Here is an 18572-nt window from a genome sequence, read left to right as displayed (position 1 = left end):
TAGGCTGAATGACCTTCTACATCGTAAGGACTCTATGGATACTATGACTCTATGGATTCTTGGATTGGATTGGATTTGTTTATTGTCTCTGAAAATGATTATCTTCATCAGCTCCATCCCCTCACCCTATCTGTCTATTCCTTCCTCCTGCTTAGCTCCATCCCCTCACCCTATCTGTCTATTCCTTCCTCCTGCTTAGCTCCATCCCCTCACCCTATCTGTCTATTCCTTCCTCCTGCTTAGCTCCATCCCCTCACCCTATCTGTCTATTCCTTCCTCCTGCTTAGCTCCATCCCCTCACCCTATCTGTCTATTCCTTCCTCCTGCTTAGCTCCATCCCCTCACCCTATCTGTCTATTCCTTCCTCCTGCTTAGCTCCATCCCCTCACCCTATCTGTCTATTCCTTCCTCCTGCTTAGCTCCATCCCCTCACCCTATCTGTCTATTCCTTCCTCCTGCTTAGCTCCATCCCCTCACCCTATCTGTCTATTCCTTCCTCCTGCTTAGCTCCATCCTCTCACCCGATCTGTCTATCCCTTCCTCCTGCTTAGCTCCATCCTCTCACCCTATCTGTCTATTCCTTCCTCCTGCTTAGCTCCATCCCCTCACCCTATCTGTCTATTCCTTCCTCCTGCTTAGCTCCATCCCCTCACCCTATCTGTCTATTCCTTCCTCCTGTTTGCTGTTCATTTGCTTCTTCTCTGGATTCAAATGCATTCTGAGACTTTGTTCTCAGGTGAGGAATATAATTTTTAAAAAAATTATTTATTTATTTTTTATTGATATTTTTGAAAAATGTATAACAACAAAACAATAATAATAAAAATAATAAACACCCCCCCCCCGGACCCATAACAACACATATAACGAGCCCCCCCCCACCCCCCCAAACCCAATGAACAACAAAATAAATTTAAAATAAACTTAATTAACATAAACAATACCCCCCTGAACCCCCCCGCCCTTCCCCCCTTCCCCCCCGGGTTGCTGCTGCTGCTGATCTAGTTCCCTATCGTTGAGCCAGAAAGTCGAGGAAAGGCTGCCACCGCCTAAAGAACCCTTGTACCGACCCCCTCAGGGCAAATTTGACCTTCTCCAGCTTAATGAACCCGCCATGTCGTTGATCCAGGTCTCCACGCTTGGGGGCATCTTTCCATTGCAACAAGATCCTCCGCCGGGCTACTAGGGACGCAAAGGCCAAAACATCGGCCTCTTTCACCTCCTGCACTCCCGGCTACACCCCAACCCCAAATATCGCGAGTCCCCAGCCTGGCTTGACCCTGGACCCTACCACCCTTGACACCATCCTCGCCACCCCCTGCCAGAATGCCCCCAGTGCCGGGCATGCCCAAAACATATGGGCATGGTTCGCTGGGCTCCCCGAACACCTAATGCACCTGTCCTGACCCCCAAAAAACCTGCTCATCCTCGTCCCGGACATATGAGCCCTGTGCAGTACCTTGAACTGGATGAGGCTAAGCCTCGCACATGAAGAGGAGGAGTTCACCCTCTCCAGGGCGTTCGCCCATGTCCCCTCCTCAATCTGCTCCCCCAGCTCCACATCCCACTTAGCCTTCAGCTCCTCTACCGACACATCCTCCACCTCCTGCATCACCTGGTAGATGTCAGACACCTTCCCATCCCCGACCCACACCCCCGAAAGCACCCTATGCCTTATCCCCCGCGGGGCAGCAAAGGGAACCCCTCCACCTGCCGCCTAGCAAACGCCTTGACCTGAAGGTACCTGAACATATTCCCCTGGGGAAGCTCAAACTTCTCCTCCAGTTCACCAAGGCTCGCGAACCTCCCGTCAATAAACAGGTCTCCCAACTTCCTAATGCCCGCCCTGTGCCACCCCAGGAACCTGCCATCCATGTTCCCTGGGACAAACCGGTGGTTCCCCCGCAGCGGGGCCTCCACCGAGCCCCCCACTTCCTCCCTGCGTCGCCTCCACTGCCCCCAAATCTTGAGGGTAGCCGCCACCACCGGGCTCGTGGTGTACATCGTTGGAGGGAGCGGCAGCGGCGCCGTTACCAGTGCCTTCAGGCTCATGCCTCCACAGGACGCCATCTCCATCCGTTTCCATGCTGCCCCCTCCCCATCCATTACCCACTTACGTACCATCGAGACATTAGCCGCCCAATAGTACCCAGAGAGGTTGGGCAGCGCCAGCCCCCCTCCATCCCTGCCCTGCTCCAAAAAGACCCTCCTCACCCTCGAAGTCCCGTGCGCCCAAACAAATCCCGTGATGCTGCTGTTCACCCTCCTAAAAAAGGCCCTCGGAATAAGGATGGGGAGGCACTGGAACAAAAACAAAAACCTCGGGAGCACCGTCATTTTAACGGACTGTACTCTACCCGCCAACGACAGGGGCAGCATGTCCCACCTTTTGAACTCCTCCTCCATCTGCTCCACCAACCTAGTAAAATTAAGCTTATGCAAAGTCCCCCAACTCCTAGCCACATGAACCCCCAGGTACCTAAAACTCCTCCCTGCCCTTTTTAGCGGGAGCCTACCAATCCTCTCCTCCTGATCTCCCGGGCGCACAACAAACAGCTCGCTCTTGCCCAGGTTCATCTTATAGCCCGAGAAACTCCCAAACTCAGCAAGAATCTCCATCACCTCCGGCATTCCCCCCACCGGGTCCGCTACATACAGCAACAAGTCATCTGCATAATGTGACACTCGGTGCTCCTCCCCACCCCGCACCAGACCCCTCCACCGCCCCGACTCCCTGAGCGCCATGGCCAGAGGCTCAATTGCCAACGCAAAAAGCAAGGGGGACAGGGGGCATCCCTGCCTCGTCCCACGGTAGAGCCTGAAGTACTCGGACCTCCTCCCGTTTGTCACTAGACTCGCCATCGGGGCCCCGTACAGCAACCTCACCCATTTAATAAACCCCTCCCCAAACCCAAACCTCTCTAACACCTCCCACAAGTACCCCCACTCAACCCTATCAAAGGCCTTCTCCGCATCCAATGCCACCACAATCTCCGCCTCTCCTTCTGCCGCCAGAATCATTATCACATTTAGCAGCCTTCGCACGTTAGTGTTCAGCTGCCTCCCCTTCACAAATCCCGTCTGATCTTCATGTATCACCCCCGGCACACAGTCCTCTACTCTAGTGGCCAAAATCTTTGCCAACAACTTGGCGTCCACGTTCAGCAGTGAAATTGGCCTATATGATCCACACTGCAGGGGGTCCTTATCTCGCTTCAGGATCAGGGAAATCAGGGCCTGTGACATCGTCGGGGGCAAAACTCCCCCCTCCCATGCCTTGTTAAAGGTCCGAACCAACAGGGGGCCCAACAGGTCCGCATATTTTTTATAAAATTCAACCGGGAACCCATCCGGTCCCGGCGCCTTCCCCGACTGCATGTGGCCAATGCCTTTAACCAGCTCCTCCAACTCAATGACCGCCACATTCCCACCCCTATCCTTCACTCCACCAATCTCCCTAGCCGCGTCCCGCTTGTGGAGCTGATGCGCCAGCATCCTGCTCGCCTTCTCCCCATATTCGTAGACCGCTTCCTGCACCTTCCTCCACTGTGTCTCCGCCTTTCTGGTGGTCAATAAATCAAACTTGGCCTGCAAGCTACGCCGCTCTCCCAACAATCCCTCCTCTGGGGCCTCCGCATACCTCCTATCTACACTCAGCAGCTCCCCCACCAGTCTCACCCTCTCCCTCGTCTCCCCCCTCTCCCTATGGGCTCGGATGGAAATCAGCTCCCCCCTAATCACTGCCTTCAGAGCCTCCCACACCATCCCCAACCGGACCTCCCCAGTATCATTGGCCTTGAGGTACCTCTCAATACATCCCCGGACCCTCCTACACACCTCCTCATCAGCCAACAACTCCACTATCCAAACGCCAAAGCGGGCGCTGGTCCCGCACCTCCCCCATCTCCAGATCCACCCAATGTGGAGCATGGTCCGAAATCGCTAAAGCCGAATATTCGGCATCCTCAACCCTCGGGACCAGCCCCCTACTCAGGACAAAAAAATCAATACGGGAATAAACCCTGTGCACGTGGGAGAAAAAGGAGTACTCCCGAGCCCTCGGCCTCCCAAACCTCCAGGGATCCACTCCTCCCATCTGGTCCATAAACCCCCTCAACACCTTGGCCGCCGCCGGCCTCCTGCCCGTCCTAGAACTAGAACGATCCAGTGGGGGATCCAGCACCGTATTGAAGTCCCCCCCCCCATGATCAGGCCCCCCGCCTCCAGGTCAGGAATGCGGCCCAACATACGCCTCATGAAACCAGCATCATCCCAATTTGGGGCATATACATTTACCAGCACCACCCTCTCCCCCTGCAGCTTACCGCTCACCATCACATATCTGCCGCCACTATCAGCCACAACCTCGGACGCCTCAAACACCACCCTCTTCCCCACCAGGATCGCCACCCCCCGGTTCTTCGCGTCGAGCCCTGAATGGGAAAACTTGCCCCACCCACCCGTTCCTCAGACGAACCTGGTCCGCCACCTTCAGGTGAGTCTCCTGGAGCATGGTCACGTACGCCTTCAACCCCTTCAGATGCGAAAACGCCCGGGCCCGCTTAACCGGCCCATTCAACCCCCTCACGTTCCACGTGATCAGCCGGATCGGGGGCACCCCGCCCCCCTCCCCCGCTGACTAGCCATAGCCCATCGACTGCTCGCCCCTGGCCAGCACCCACCACTCGGCCCGTTTCCCATGGCGATAGAACCTCACCCCGACCCCCCCCCCCCCCCACCCACACCAGCTCCTCCCTGGCCATTCCAGCAGCAACCCGGTATCCCTCCTAGCCACGACACTCCCTCCATAGCACTCCCGTGAGCCAGCTGACTTCTGCTGACCTCGGCAGCTCCCGCCACTCCGACCCCTCCCGATATGGGATCACCCCCACCCTGCAGCAGCTCCTTGGCACCGCTCCAGCGCGGGAAAACGGAACTGATATCCATGCCCCTTGCCTCCAGCTCCACCCCCCTTGTCCCGCAGCGCGGGAAACCAGAGGAAAGCCCGCGCTTTCACACTGCCCCACCCCACCCCCCCAACGCAGCTCCCAAATAGCAGTCCCAACCCATCCACCAACACCGTACAAAAAAACAGACCCCCAACACCCCCCTTAAAACACAATACCATAACCAACACCATCCAAAAGCAGAAGAAAAACCAGAATAGCCAGCAACAGCATAAACAGTGATACAAAAAACCCCCACAGTCCCCAATCCCTAGTTCGAGTCCAACTTTTCAGCCTGCACAAAGGCCCACGCCTCCTCCGGGGACTCAAAATAGTGATGCCGGCCCTTGTAGGTGACCTACAAGCGCGCAGGTGGCAGCATGCCGAATTTCACCTGCCTGCTCTGGAGCACCGCCTTCGTCCGGTTGAACCCGGCCCTCCGCTTGGCCACCTCCACGCTCCAGTCCTGGTAGACGTGCACTACCGAATTCTCCCACTTGCTGCTCCTCACCTTCTTGGCCCATCGCAGCACATATTCCCGGTCACTGAACCGATGGAACCGCACCAGCACCGCCCGCGGGGGTTCTTTCGCCTTAGGCCTCCTGGCCAGTACTCTGTGGGCCCTCTCCAGCTCCAGGGGCAGATGGAAAGATCCTGCCCCCACCAGCGAGTTCAGCATCACGGCCACATAAGCCGGCAGGTCCGACCCCTCCAGCCCCTCCGCGAGGCCCAGGATCCGCAAGTTCTTCCTCCTCGACCGAAACTCCATCTCTTCAAAACGATCTTGCCACTTTTTGTGGAGCGCCTCGTGCATCTCCACCTTCCCCACGAGGGCCGAGACCTCATCCTCGCGCTCAGAGGCACTGCTGCTGCAACTCACGGATCGCTGCACCCTGGGTTGTCTGGGTCTCCAGCAGCTTACTTGTAGTAACTTTCAAAGAGTCCAGCAACTCCACTTTCAGCTCCGTAAAGTAGCGCAGAAGGGCCGCCTGCTGCTCTTGCGCGCACTGCCTCCACTCCTCGGGGGCTCCACCGGCCGCCATTTTGTCCACCTTCTCCCGCTTTTCCAGGGGAGCTGCTGCCGTTTTTTTCCTCGCCCCACTCCGGGTCCGCACCATAAATCCCGGGGGATATTCCTCCAGACACCTTCACACACTGGGAATCGTTGAACCAGCGCCGTTTGGGGCCCTGAAAAGAGCCCAAAAGTCCTACGAAAGCGGGAGCTGCCGAACGTGCGGCTTAGCTCCGCATTGCCACCACCGGAAGTCCCAGTGAGGAATATAATATAAATGCAAGTTTCTTTTTGTAGTTTTGAATAAGAACTGTAGCAACTGTCAACCAACCAGTCTACGTTTGTTTTGTATGCAGGCAGTTTTGATGGACAGGGCGATGCACTGCACAATGCACTGAAACGAAGAAAAGGCTTGCTGCAAAAACTGAGGGTAAGAGTCACGAGGAAAACCCCCCAGAGCTTGTTCTGGGTACTGTTTACTCTACGATCTGCCTTAAGGGAGGGCATTGCCTGCATTATACACTTGGTCGGGACTAGTAATGTTTTATAAAAATAGAAATTTGAAATCCCAGTTATTTACTGAACGAATGAAGCCACAAAATTCCATGGTTAAAAACAAAATAATCCTTACTATGCAAGAGTCAAACAAAGCAAATACTGAATACTATCTTAGATACCTTGGGTGGGATTTTCCAGTCCTTTCCGCTGGTGGGATCTTCTGGTTCCACTGAAGGCAACTCCCTGCGTTGGATTTCCCTACGGCGTGGCCGGAGAGAAATGAAAATGGCCGTTGACTTTGACGGTCAAACATGGGGCGGGTGGGGGGAGGGGCCAGAAAACCGCAGCTGTTTACTTGAAATCCCAGAATCAACACAAGTTAAACATGAATTAACAAACAATTTGCAGTTGATTATAAACTACAAGTTGCACATTAAATGGCAGATACGTTGAAGACAGATCTTATGATTTTTTAAAAAAGTGCTTTTATTCAACAAATTTTCAATATTTTCAAAATGCAACACCCAAACAGCCCCAAGCAACCCCAACAAACAAGACTTTCTTCCGCCCTCCCCTCAACAGTCAATGGCAACCTATTTCCGAAGATGTATAATAAAGAAACCACAACAATTGTAAAACCCCTCCTTCATCCCTCTGAGTTAGAACTTTACCTTTTCTTGGATCAAATACGGCAGTAAATCCCCCCTCCCACCCCCGACACCAAGGCACAGGGTAGAGAGGCTGACCTCTGCCCAAACAAAACCCTCCTTCGAGTGATCCTCCAGGATCCTCCTGTAAATCGCCGAGACGACTCCCTTCTCCAGTCCCCCCGCTGACAACGACTTCTTCCAACAACGAAGAGGCCGGCACTACCGGGAAGGTTGGGAACATTTTCCTTGCAAAGTCCCGTACCTGTATATACCGAAACCCCTCTCTCTCTGTGTCAATCCATATCTCTCTCCCAGCTCTTCTAGACTCGCAAAGCGTCCCACAAGGAACAAATATTTCATTTCACTGATACCCTTCTCCTCCCAACCCTCAAATCTCGCATCCATCCTTCATGGCTCGAATCCATGATTCCCTGACCCAGCCCTCAATTTAAGGTGCAGTCTAAACTTCCTCCAAATCATCCAAAGTACGGCCACCACCACCTGACTCCCCAAATACTTTCCTGTGGCTATCGGGAGCGGTGCCATTGTCAACGCCCATAACGTCATCCCCTGCAAGAGCCCGCCTCCATCCTTACCCACAGAACCCTCCCCTCCTTGCATCATCCTTAGTATTTGTTGCCCAATAATAGCTAAGCAAGTTTGGGAGGCCTAGTCCCCTCTTTTGCTTTCCCCTCTGTAATATTACCTTTCTAAATCCCCCCCCACTCAAATGAATGAGGGGATCAACTTATCCACCCCCTTGAAGAACGATTTAGGCAGAAAGACCGGCAGACACTGGAACAGAAACAGGAACCACTGCAACACATTCATTTTGACAGCCTGAACCCAGCCTGCCAGTGACAAAGGGAGATAGTGCCACCTTGTCAAATCAGCCTTCACCCTCCACACCAAACTGGTACAGTTAAACTTCAGGAGCCCTGCCCAGACCGGAGACACCTGCACCCCAAGATACCTAAAGTGAGACGTCTCCAAATGAAATGGCAACCCTCCTACCCCCATTCCCACTCCCAGTGGGGAGACCATTAAAACCTCACTTTTCCCTAGGTTTAACTTGTACCCTGAGAACTTCCCAAACCTCTGAAGCAGCTCCATCATACCCCCCATCGATACCTTGGACTCCGAGGCATATAGGAGCAGATCATCTGCATTTAGGGACAACCTGGCCGCGATTCTCCGCTCCCCACGTCGGGATTCAGAGCCACCACTACTTCCATCTCCCTTCCCTCTTTTGGAGAGAGGACCACATTCAGCAATCTCTTCACGTTCGAGAAGAACTGCCTTCCCTTAACGAACCCCTTCTGACCCTCCCCGATCACCTTTGGGAGACACTCCTCCAACCTTAATGCTAACCTTTGTCAAAGTTTTGGCAAATACATTCAGCAGAGAAAGGGTCTATTCCCACCCCCCACCCTCCCAAAAGCACAGTCTTCACAAATGGCACATCGTCCCAGTTGGGACCATATGCGCTCACTGCCACCAGCCTACCCTCCAGCGCACCTGTCACTACTACATACTTGCCCCCTGGTCCGCTACCACCTCCCTCCCTCCCTCCCCCCGCCTCCCCACCCTTCCTATCGACCATCACCATAGCTCCAGGTCCTGCCGCTCAGGCCTAACCCACCCCATCCTTTTCTTACCGTCAAACCACCCCTCCACCCCGCAAAACTCCCCCAACTACTTCCCTATATCAACTCCTCACCCATTATCACTGCCCCCCCCCTCATGCCTCCCAAGCCCAACAAAACCTGTTCAACCAGCCATGTTCCCCCCCCACCACCACCACACTCCCGTCCACTAGCCAAACTCTACTTGCTGGTGTGGGGGCCCCGACGCGAACCCCTCTCCTCCCAATCCCCTCTTCCATAAGCCAATCCAGGAACAAAAAAACAACCCAACAACCCCCCCTACCCTAACTGCCCCCACTGAACCTAGTGTACATATTCCCCAAGCCCAAAGTACTTATGACAAACTCTAAACACAGCTAGACTACCCTCCCACATTCAACCAACCCCAAGACCCCTACGTTCCCGCCACCCAGTACAGAAATGTAAAACACCATAAACGAAGACTATGCCCAGTCCCCATCCCCTCAGTCCCCATCCCCTCAGTCCACATCACACTTCCAATCCCATCTCTCATTTTAGTCCCAATCCTTCGGCCTTCCCACTCCGCCACCTCCACTGTTCCAAAGTAGAGATTCTACGAGTTGGACGCCATCCTCAACTGCGTGGAATAGACCACTCCAAACCGCACGCCTTTGTTTTAGAGAGCTGCCTTCACCCAAATTCACCTGCCTTTTCGCCAAATTCATCATCAAATCTTGGTAAATTTGTATACCAGTACCCTCCCATTTCATCTCTCGCCTTTGCTTCACCCAGTTTAGGGCCTTTTCCTTGGTATCATACTTGTGGAAGTGAAGTATGACTGCTCTTGGAGGCTCATTCACTTTTGACTTTGGCAGTAGCGACTGATGTGCCCTGTCCAACTCTTATTGGGAGGCAACTTCCCCCTCCCCCATTAACTCCGCTAGCATCTTTGTAAAATATTTGGTCGGCCTTGGGCCCTCCGGCAGACCCACGATCCAAAGATTTTGCCTCCTTGACCTGTTCTCCAGATCCTCAATCTTAGCTTTGAGCTTTCACATCTTCCTGAAAGTGTTGTGCCCAGAATTGGACCGCACACTCCTGTTGGGGGTGAACCAGCATTTCACAAATGTTTACCAAAACCAGCTTGCTTTTGTACCCTTTGTCTCTATTTTTATAATGTAGAATCCCGTATATCTTAATCACTTTCTTCATATGTCCTGCCATCAATATTTTGTACACCCAGGTCCCTCTGCTGCACCCATTTTAGAATTTTTTCCTGTATTTTTATTGCCTCTCCTTATTGTTCTGATCAAAATTGATCACTTCAAACCTCTCTGCATTAAATTCCATCTGCTGTCTATTCCACCAGCTTGCTTATGCCCTCTTGAAGTCTATCACCATCCTCCACACAGTTTATAATACTTCCAAGTTCTGTGCCATGTGCAAATTTTAAAAATGTGCCCTGCACACCAACTCTAGGTTATTGTAGATCAAGAAAAGCAGTAGTCCTAATATCAAGCCTTGGGGAAGCCCACTACAGATAACTTCCTGCAGTCAAAAAAACAACAATTCACCATTACTCTCTGGTTCCTGTCAATCGACCAACTTCACATTCCCTGTTACAGTCCCTTTTACCCCTTAGGCTCCAACTTTGCTGACAAGCCTGTTATCTGGTATCTTGTATCAACTATCTTTTGGAAGGTAATGAACATTACATCAACTACATAACCCTCATCAACCCTCTCTGTTGCCTCATCAACTCAAACAAGTTAGTTCAGCATGATGTTCCCTTGTTAAATCTGTGCTGACTTTCTTTAATTAATCCAGATTTGTGTACGTGACTTTTATTTTCATATTATTGTTTCAAAAAGCTTGAATTTATCTTTGCACTCATTTTTCAACAACGATATAACATTTGCAATTCTCCAGTCCTCTGGCACTACCCCTGGCATTCAATGAGAATGGGAAGATTATTGTAACCTAGATTTTAAAAATTGTGATATTGAGTAGCACAGAGTCCAATTTTATGAAGTTCTGCTTCTACAGAAGATCATAAGACCATAAGACATAGGAGCAGAATTAGGCCACTTGGCCCATCGAGTCTGCTCCGCCATTCAATCATGGCTGATATTTTCTCATCCACATTCTCCTGCCTTCTCCCCATAACCCCTGATCCCCTGACACCAATGTTTGGGAATTTGTTGAGCCAGAGAATTTGCTGAATTGATGGAAGACGTGCTGTTTGATATTTTAAAGAAACAATGAGCTGTCTGGGAGAAATGGATACAGAACCTGGCATCTCGAGGCATTATTAAAATGAATAGTTTAGTCAAGACATGAACTAAATTTGAGGAGAGAGAATAGAGATTGTTTTAGATTGTGGATGAGCAGCTCAGACCTCTTGCTGGGAATTCCTATGCCACGTGAGAACTTAAGGACACTTCATGTATCTCTGTGTGTAGGAAGTGGCTCCCATTGCTTCAGCAACAAAAACATAAAATGCAGGTCTGGCAGCAACTGTGGAGAGAGAAACAGCTAAGGTTTCAGGTCGGATGACTCTTCATCAAAGCTGCTTCAGGTTAATTTCAGGATTCCCAAGACTGAGAGGCAACAGGAATCACTGCGGAGCATCAGGAAGGCAGAGAGTTTCCTACCAGGAGGCAGCCACTGCATTGGGGGAAGATGGTTCAGGGCCGTAACTGGGTGGTGGTGCACTATCAATTATGCCGAGACGTGAGTAATCGAGGCTTTATTACACAGAGATGAAAATGAAAAGAAATGAAAATCGCTTATTGTCACAAGTAGGCTTCAATGTGATAAGCCCCTAGTCGCCACATTCCGGCGCCTGTTCGGGGAGGCTGGTACGGGAATTGAACCGTGCTGCTGGCCTGCCTTGGTCTGTTTTCAAAGCCAGCTATTTAGCCCTGTGCTAAACCAGCCCCTGGAAATCAACCTTGATTTCGATGTTCAAGCCTTTGAGTAGGACCTGAACCTGGAACCTTGGCCCAAATCATCTGATGTATGCAGGAAAAAGTCTGACTGATGTTCATCACATTTCGCATTTTGTAACGCCAGACCTCCTTTTCTGGCCGCTCACTGAAGTCTCCATTGGAGAAAACTAGGCAGACCTGGACACAGCACTGGAGAGGCCAAGCCATGCCCCCCTTTTTCAGCACTAGCTGCCATATTTTTTTTAAAAAATTATTTTCATGGGAATGCGGATGTCACTGTGTGGTGAATGTATTTCACCTAATGCATGAGCTGTCTGTGCTGCCTGTATGATAATGTGACCCATGACCTGGAAGTGATGATATGGGCTACTTCCAGGTACTGTACTGGAATCCCGGTGGGCTCCGCCTCTGGCTCTGCCCTCACTGGGGCCATATATAGACCGGCCACCTGTGGGTGGCACCCATTTGTACAGCCGACTCTGGCAGGCGCGTTCATGGATATTAAAGCCTAATGTTCACTCATTCTCACAGTTTCACAGTGTGTGGCCTCCCGCAGCTGCTGCCGAAATGGCTGCAGTTCGGAGAGCCCACACATTTATACTCCGCCTACTAGGCGGAACCAGCAGGCAGGGATCTACCCCCCGTACCTGTAGTACAGGGGCCTTACCGTAATACCCTCGTATGCAGTATATAATACAACAGTGGTGACTACCACATTCACCCTCTGTTAAAAATGGAGCCGCATGTGCTTGCGGAAGAGAACGGGTCCTGGAGCTGCCAGCCATGTTGGGAGCGAGACCCCGGAGGTGGAATTCTGTAACGGGGTGGATGAAGCTCTGTGGTCCTGGAGTCCAGAAGGTAGAGTATTTCATGCCCGTCGACCTTCACCTTTGTCAACGCGGTCGCGAAGTTGTGCGGTTGGGACTGGTTGATCATTACGGAGGCGAGACGCAGCTGGTCGTCGGCGGTTGCAGGAGATGAGCGGCCCGATGAGGTGCCCGACGGGCAGGGGTTCTGGTGCGGGGAAGATGGCGGCGCCCACGGGCCGCATGTGTCCTGGGACAGGCAGGATGGTGGCGCCCATTGGTTGAGAGGCAAGCAAGGTGGTGGCACCCACGGGCCGCACATGTTGTGAGGGGAGCAAGATGACGGCGCCCACGGCCGCACGTAGTCTGAGGCAAGGAAGATGGCGGTGCCCACTGGTCGGACGCAGGGGGTGCAGGGACAATAGCGGTGATCGAGCGGGCCTGGCATACTGCAGCGAAATGTCCTTTCTTGCCGCAGGCCTTGCAGAGTGCCCTCCACGCCGGGCAGCGCTGCCGGAGGTGTTTTGTCTGCCTGCAGAAGTAGCACTTGGGTCCCCCGGGTTTGGTTGGCTGCCGCGCGGCGCAGGTGTAGGGTTGGCTGGGGGCGGTCACTGATGGGGTCCACGATGGGGTAGCCGCTGGTGGGGTCCACGATGCCCAGGAGGGGTGGGCCGTGCGGAGGGGGGCAAACGCCTGTACGTAGCTTGAGGCGACTGTTATCGAGAGCGCTAGTTTCTTGGTCACCGCGAGGTCAAGCGTGGCCCCTTCTAAGAGGCTCTGGCGGATGTAGGCGCATAAAGGAGAGAGCGGGGAGCAAGTTGGCATAGTGGTGAGCAAGTTGGCATAGTGGTTAGCATTGCTGCCTCATGGCGCTGAGGTCCTAGGTCCGATCCCGGCCCCAGGTCACTGTCCGTGGGGAGTTTGCATATTCTCCCGTGTTTACGTGGGTCTCAACCCCACAACCCAAAGATGTGCAGGTAGATGGATTGGCCACGCTAAATTGCCCCTTAATTGGAAAAAGTAAATAAAGGATGGAGCGTATTGGAAAGGAAGACAGAAAGTAATACAATCCAAGAAAGAATCAGAAGAATGATGCTGCAAGGAGTACAACGATAGGTTTAGATAACGCACAAGAATAGTGATTACGGTCGATGAGTGACAAACACAAATAACTGTGTGGGAATATGGTGTCATGGCAATAATGGAAAGGTGGCTCAAAATGGTTAATATTCATGCATAGCAAGTGACAGGGAGGAAAGAGACAGGGAGGAAAATGGAAGGTGTCAGTACTGATTAGAGAAGACATTGTGGTGATGGAAAGAAAAGATGACCTTGAGGGGACAAGGACAGTATCTGTTTGATTAGAGTTGAGAAGTAAGATAGATAGTGTAGCAACCCTCACTAGACCCACGGCAATGACGCAATTAATCTTCCCGTGGAGCTCATGGAATACAGACTCCGCTGCTGAAGGGCGGAGGGCTGGCAGCTGGGGCTTGTGAAACGGATGCTTAAAGTCAGCCTGGATTGGGAACGGCTGACATTCTGAGAGGCAGCATCCACATCCGGCTGTCCATCAGCTCAGAGGAAAGGCAAAACTGCAGGAAAAGAGGTCAGGGAGAGTTTGAAAATCTTGGGCAGTATCTGGTTTCAGTCTGGTAGCTCTTGCAGAAGCTGCCATTCCTGTCACCCTGGATAATAAGGGTGGAGATAATGGGTTGGATTCACCAGCCTCTCAGTCGCGTGTTTCTCAGTGGGGTGCTGTTTGCTGGCACTGTCAGCTCCCGTCGCTCTCAATAGGAATTCCCATTGACGCCACCTCATGCCAGTGGGAAACCCATGGGCAGGGGTGCGCTGTTGGTGGGACCAGATAATCCTGCCGCCATTGAACAGCTGGAGAATTCTGGCCAATAATTGCTCATCCAGGCGCCCTCCACTGGATCAGAGTGGCATACTTCTGTAGAATCGGATACCAGCAGCAGTGAGGAGACAAATGGCAGGCAACTCTGCAGTTTGATGATAATTGCTTGCATGTTCTCCTCCAGGCTGTGACAGAATAGTGCCAGATTGTCATAGTGTGGGATGGAAAGTAAGACTTCCTTTCTAGACCAGGCAGCCTGGGTGGAAGAGGCAGAGGTAGGCAGAAGCCATGGGGTCATCTGGAGTCTCCTGGCTATACCATCACAAGAGATTAAATTACTTTTTCCATTCTGCAAAGGATGAATTGCGAATCTATCTCTCGATGTGGGCACAGACCCATGGGAAAGTGTGCGGGTGGTGTGTGTTGGAACTGGGTGCTGTAGAAATGGATGAGCGAGCTGATTGTTGGGAAGTATGTTTCCCGGGGTGTTTACATGCTGTAACCTGCTTTGATACAAGTTTGTAATAAAATACATTTTTTAAAAAAGGAAATGGATGAGTGAATGGTGCATAGTCAAAATGCAACCGCATGAATCCTCAGCTCTCCGCCTGGCTCTTGGGCAATTGGGGGTTGGAAAGGTAATGTGACACGTGAGGAACACCGCCAAGCGGAATATTGAAACACCATAGGTTGTGGGTCCAACCTTGAAGGTTTGATCTCTCCAGATATGAAATTCACCATTGTTCCATTTTCTTTGCAGCCCTACTAGGGATGGGGCAGTGCTGAACCTAATTCTAGGAAATGAAGCCTGGAAACATACATAGAAAATAGAAGCAGGAGGAGGCCATTTGGCCCTTCGAGCCTGCTCTGCCATTTATTATGCTCATGGCAGATCATCAAGTTCAATACCTTGATCCCACCTTCCCACCCCACCCCCACCCATATCCCTTGATCCCTTTAGCCCCAAGATCTTTATCTAATTCCTTCTTGAAATTACACAACATTTTCATCTCAACTCCTTTTTGTGGTAGTGAATTCCACAGATTCACCACTCTGAATGAAGAAGCTTCTCCTCACCTCAGTCCTAATAGGTTTGTCCCTTATCCTCAAACTATGACCCCCAGTTCTGGACTCTCCCACCATCGGGAACATTCTTTCTGAATTTACCCTGTCTAATCCTCTTAGAATTTTGTAAGTTTCTATGAGATCCCCTCTCACTCTTCTGAACTCCAATGAATATGATCCTAACAGATTTAATCACTCCTCACATGACAGTCCCGCCATCCCAGGAATCAGCCTGGTAAATCTTCGCTTCCAAAGCAAGAACTCAGATAAGGACACCAAACCTGCACACAATACTCCAGTTGTGGCTGATGTGTTGGGTAAGCTGGGTCTGCGAGGACTGCGTTTACTGTTGCAGTGAGAGAGACAAGCTTCCAACACTTGAAGAAATGCAACTCGATTTTATTGAACACTTAACTATAATACATGATTTAACTGTGGGTTGACATATGCTGACTTGACTGGAGACCTGAGGCTAACCTGACCAGACTATCTTACTACCACATGGTGTTTGTTCTAGTTGCTGCTCACGAGCTCTGACAGCACGGTAGCCTTGTGGACAGCACAATTGCTTCACAGCTCCAGGGTCCCAGGTTCGATTCCAGCTTGGGTCACTGTCTGTGTGGAGTCTGCACATCCTCCCCGTGTGTGCGTGGGTTTCCTCCGGGAGCTCCGGTTTCCTCCCACAGTCCAAAGATGTGCAGGTTAGGTGGATTGGCCATGATAAATTGCCCTTAGTGTCCAAAATTGCCCTTAGTGTTGGGTGGGGTTACTGGGTTATGGGGATAAGGTGGAGGTGTTGACCTTGGGTAGGGTGCTCTTTCCAAGAGCCGGTGCAGACTCGATGGGCCGAATGGCCTCCTTCTGCACTGCAAATTCTATGATATGATATCTATAATATCTCAGAGGCTGGATCCCGAGAGAGCGGGAAAACTAGTGCCCTCTGGCTTTATAGTGGTCGTGTCCTGTCTGGTGATTGGCTGCTGTGTTCTGTGTGTTCACTGGTCATCTTGTGTGTCAATCACTGCTTGTCTGCACACCATCATATACCTGGATGTATATTATGGCAAGTGGCCACCCCAATGCCCTATACAATTTCAGTAAAACATCCCTATTCCTACACTCCGATACTCTCACTATGAAGGCCAACATACCATTTCCCTTCTTTACTGCCTGGTGTACCTGCGCGCTTACTTTCAGCGACTGATGCATGAGGACCAAGATCTCACTGAGTATCCACCTCTCAATTTACACCCATTCAAATAATAATCTGTCTTCCTATTTTTGCTACCAAAGTAGATAACCTCACATTTATCCACATAATTCTGCATCTGCCATGCATGTGCCCACTCACACAGCCTGTCCAAATCCTGCTGAAGCATCTCTGCGTCCTCCTCATAGTATATCCTCCCACCCAACTTTGTATCATCTGCAAATTTGGAGGTAATACATTTAGTTATCTTGCTCATTTCCTTCGTCCCTTGAAAGTGATCGAAGTGTCAATGGGAGAGCATTTTGGGGATAGTGACCATAATTTTGTAAATTTCAAAGTTATTATGGAAAGGGATAAGGATAGGCCAGAAATCAAGTATGTGCTGGGGGAAGGCTGATTTCAATATCATTAGACAGGATCAGGCAAACGTAGACTGGGAACAGCTAATTGCAGGTAAATCTACACTTGGAAAATGGGAGTCTTTTAAGAGTGAAATAGTGAGAGTTAAAGGCCAACATGTTCCTCTCAGAGTGAAGGGCAAGCGTGGCAAGTCCAGGGAATCCTGGATGCCAAGGGATATTGAGGATTTGATAAAGAAAAAGAAGGAAGCATGTGGTAGGTATAGAGCACTAAAAACAGGAGAGGCCCTTCAGGAGTATAGAGGGCGCAGGGGGCTGCTAAAAAATGAAATTAGGAGGGCAAAATATCATTGGCAGATAGAATTAAGGAAAACCCCTTAATTTTATCAGTATATTAAGAGCAAGAGAATGACCAAGGGCCAATTAGAGGCCAAAGGGACAATCTGTGCACGGAGCCAGATGATGTGGGCACGGACTTAATATTTTTCACCCGTATTCACCAAGACATGGTAGCTGGAGATGAAGTTCTAGAGCATATTAAGATAAATAAGGATGATGTTTTAAATGTTTTAGCAGGCATAAGGGTGCATAAATCTCAAAGGCCTGATGAGATGTATCCCAGGGAGGAGATTGCTGGGGCCCTGACAGAGATATTTAAATCTTCGCTGGCCACAGGCGAAGTGCAGATGACTAGAGGATAGCGAGCTTATTCAAGAAGGGTATCAGGGATAAATCAAGTAATTACAGGCCAGTTAGTCTAATGTCAGTGGTAGGGAAATTATTGGAAATAATTCTGAGGGACAGGATTAATCAACATTTGGAAAGACATCAGGGATAGTCAGCACAAATTTGTTGGTGGGAGATCCTGTCTAATTAATTTAATTGGAATTTTTGAAAAGGTAACTAAATATATTGATGTGGGTAGCGCAGTTGATGTGGGTTACATGGACTTCAGTCAGGCCTTTGACAAGGTCCCACATGGAAGGCTGGTCCAAAAGCTTAAAGCCATGGAATCCAAGGGAAATTGGATCCAAAATTGCTTGTTAGCAGAAAGCAAAAGTGATGGTGGAGATTTGCTTTTGTGATTGGAAGCCTGTGACTAGCGGTCTACCACAGGGATCGGAGCTGGGACCCTTGCTCTGCAGCGGCACGAGGCAAATATGTCCCTTATCCTTGTTGTTGTTTGCACTTGCTACTCAATCATGTGAATTGTCTCAAGCCAGGACAGTTGGTAGGATTTTGCAAGCCCAGGCCAGATGGTGGGGGGTGAATGTAATGCGACATGAATCCAAGGTCCCGGTTGAGGCCACACTCATGCTTGCGGAACTTGGCTGTCAGTTTCTTCCTCCTCGTCTGAGCAGATCCTGTGCATATGGAGGACTTGTCCATAGAGGATGCTTCTTGTGGAGCCCAGCTCTTCATTCACCTGAGGAACGAACTGCGCTCCGAAGGCTGGTGATTTGAAGCAAACCTGTTGGACCTGATGTGTAAGACTTCTTACTATGCCCACCCCAGTCCAATGCCGGCATCTCCACATCATTAACAACTAGGGGCTTTTCACAGTAACTTCATTTGAAGCCTACTTGTGACAATAAGCGATTTTCATTTCA

General features: G+C 50.9%; 1 protein-coding gene across 3 annotated transcripts in view; it reads left to right on the top strand.

The window, feature by feature from the left end:
* The window catches only part of zgc:112416 (uncharacterized protein LOC550509 homolog), a 109318-nt gene that overhangs the window by 53304 nt on the left and 37442 nt on the right, over positions 1–18572 (top strand). For 2 of the 3 annotated variants that reach the window (XM_038786633.1, XM_038786641.1), the window contains exon 3: positions 6315–6388. In XM_038786633.1, the coding sequence (XP_038642561.1) occupies positions 6315–6388 (74 nt within the window). Of the gene's footprint in view, positions 1–620; positions 737–6314; positions 6389–18572 lie in introns of those variants that run through there. The other variant, XM_038786649.1, reaches the window with a different exon arrangement.

This window comes from Scyliorhinus canicula, chromosome 2, assembly GCF_902713615.1.
Source record: "Scyliorhinus canicula chromosome 2, sScyCan1.1, whole genome shotgun sequence".
In the NCBI taxonomy this organism is placed as follows: domain Eukaryota; kingdom Metazoa; phylum Chordata; class Chondrichthyes; order Carcharhiniformes; family Scyliorhinidae; genus Scyliorhinus; species Scyliorhinus canicula.
The sequence above is the reverse complement of the archived record's forward strand: the minus strand, read 5'-3'. Positions and strand labels throughout refer to the sequence as shown.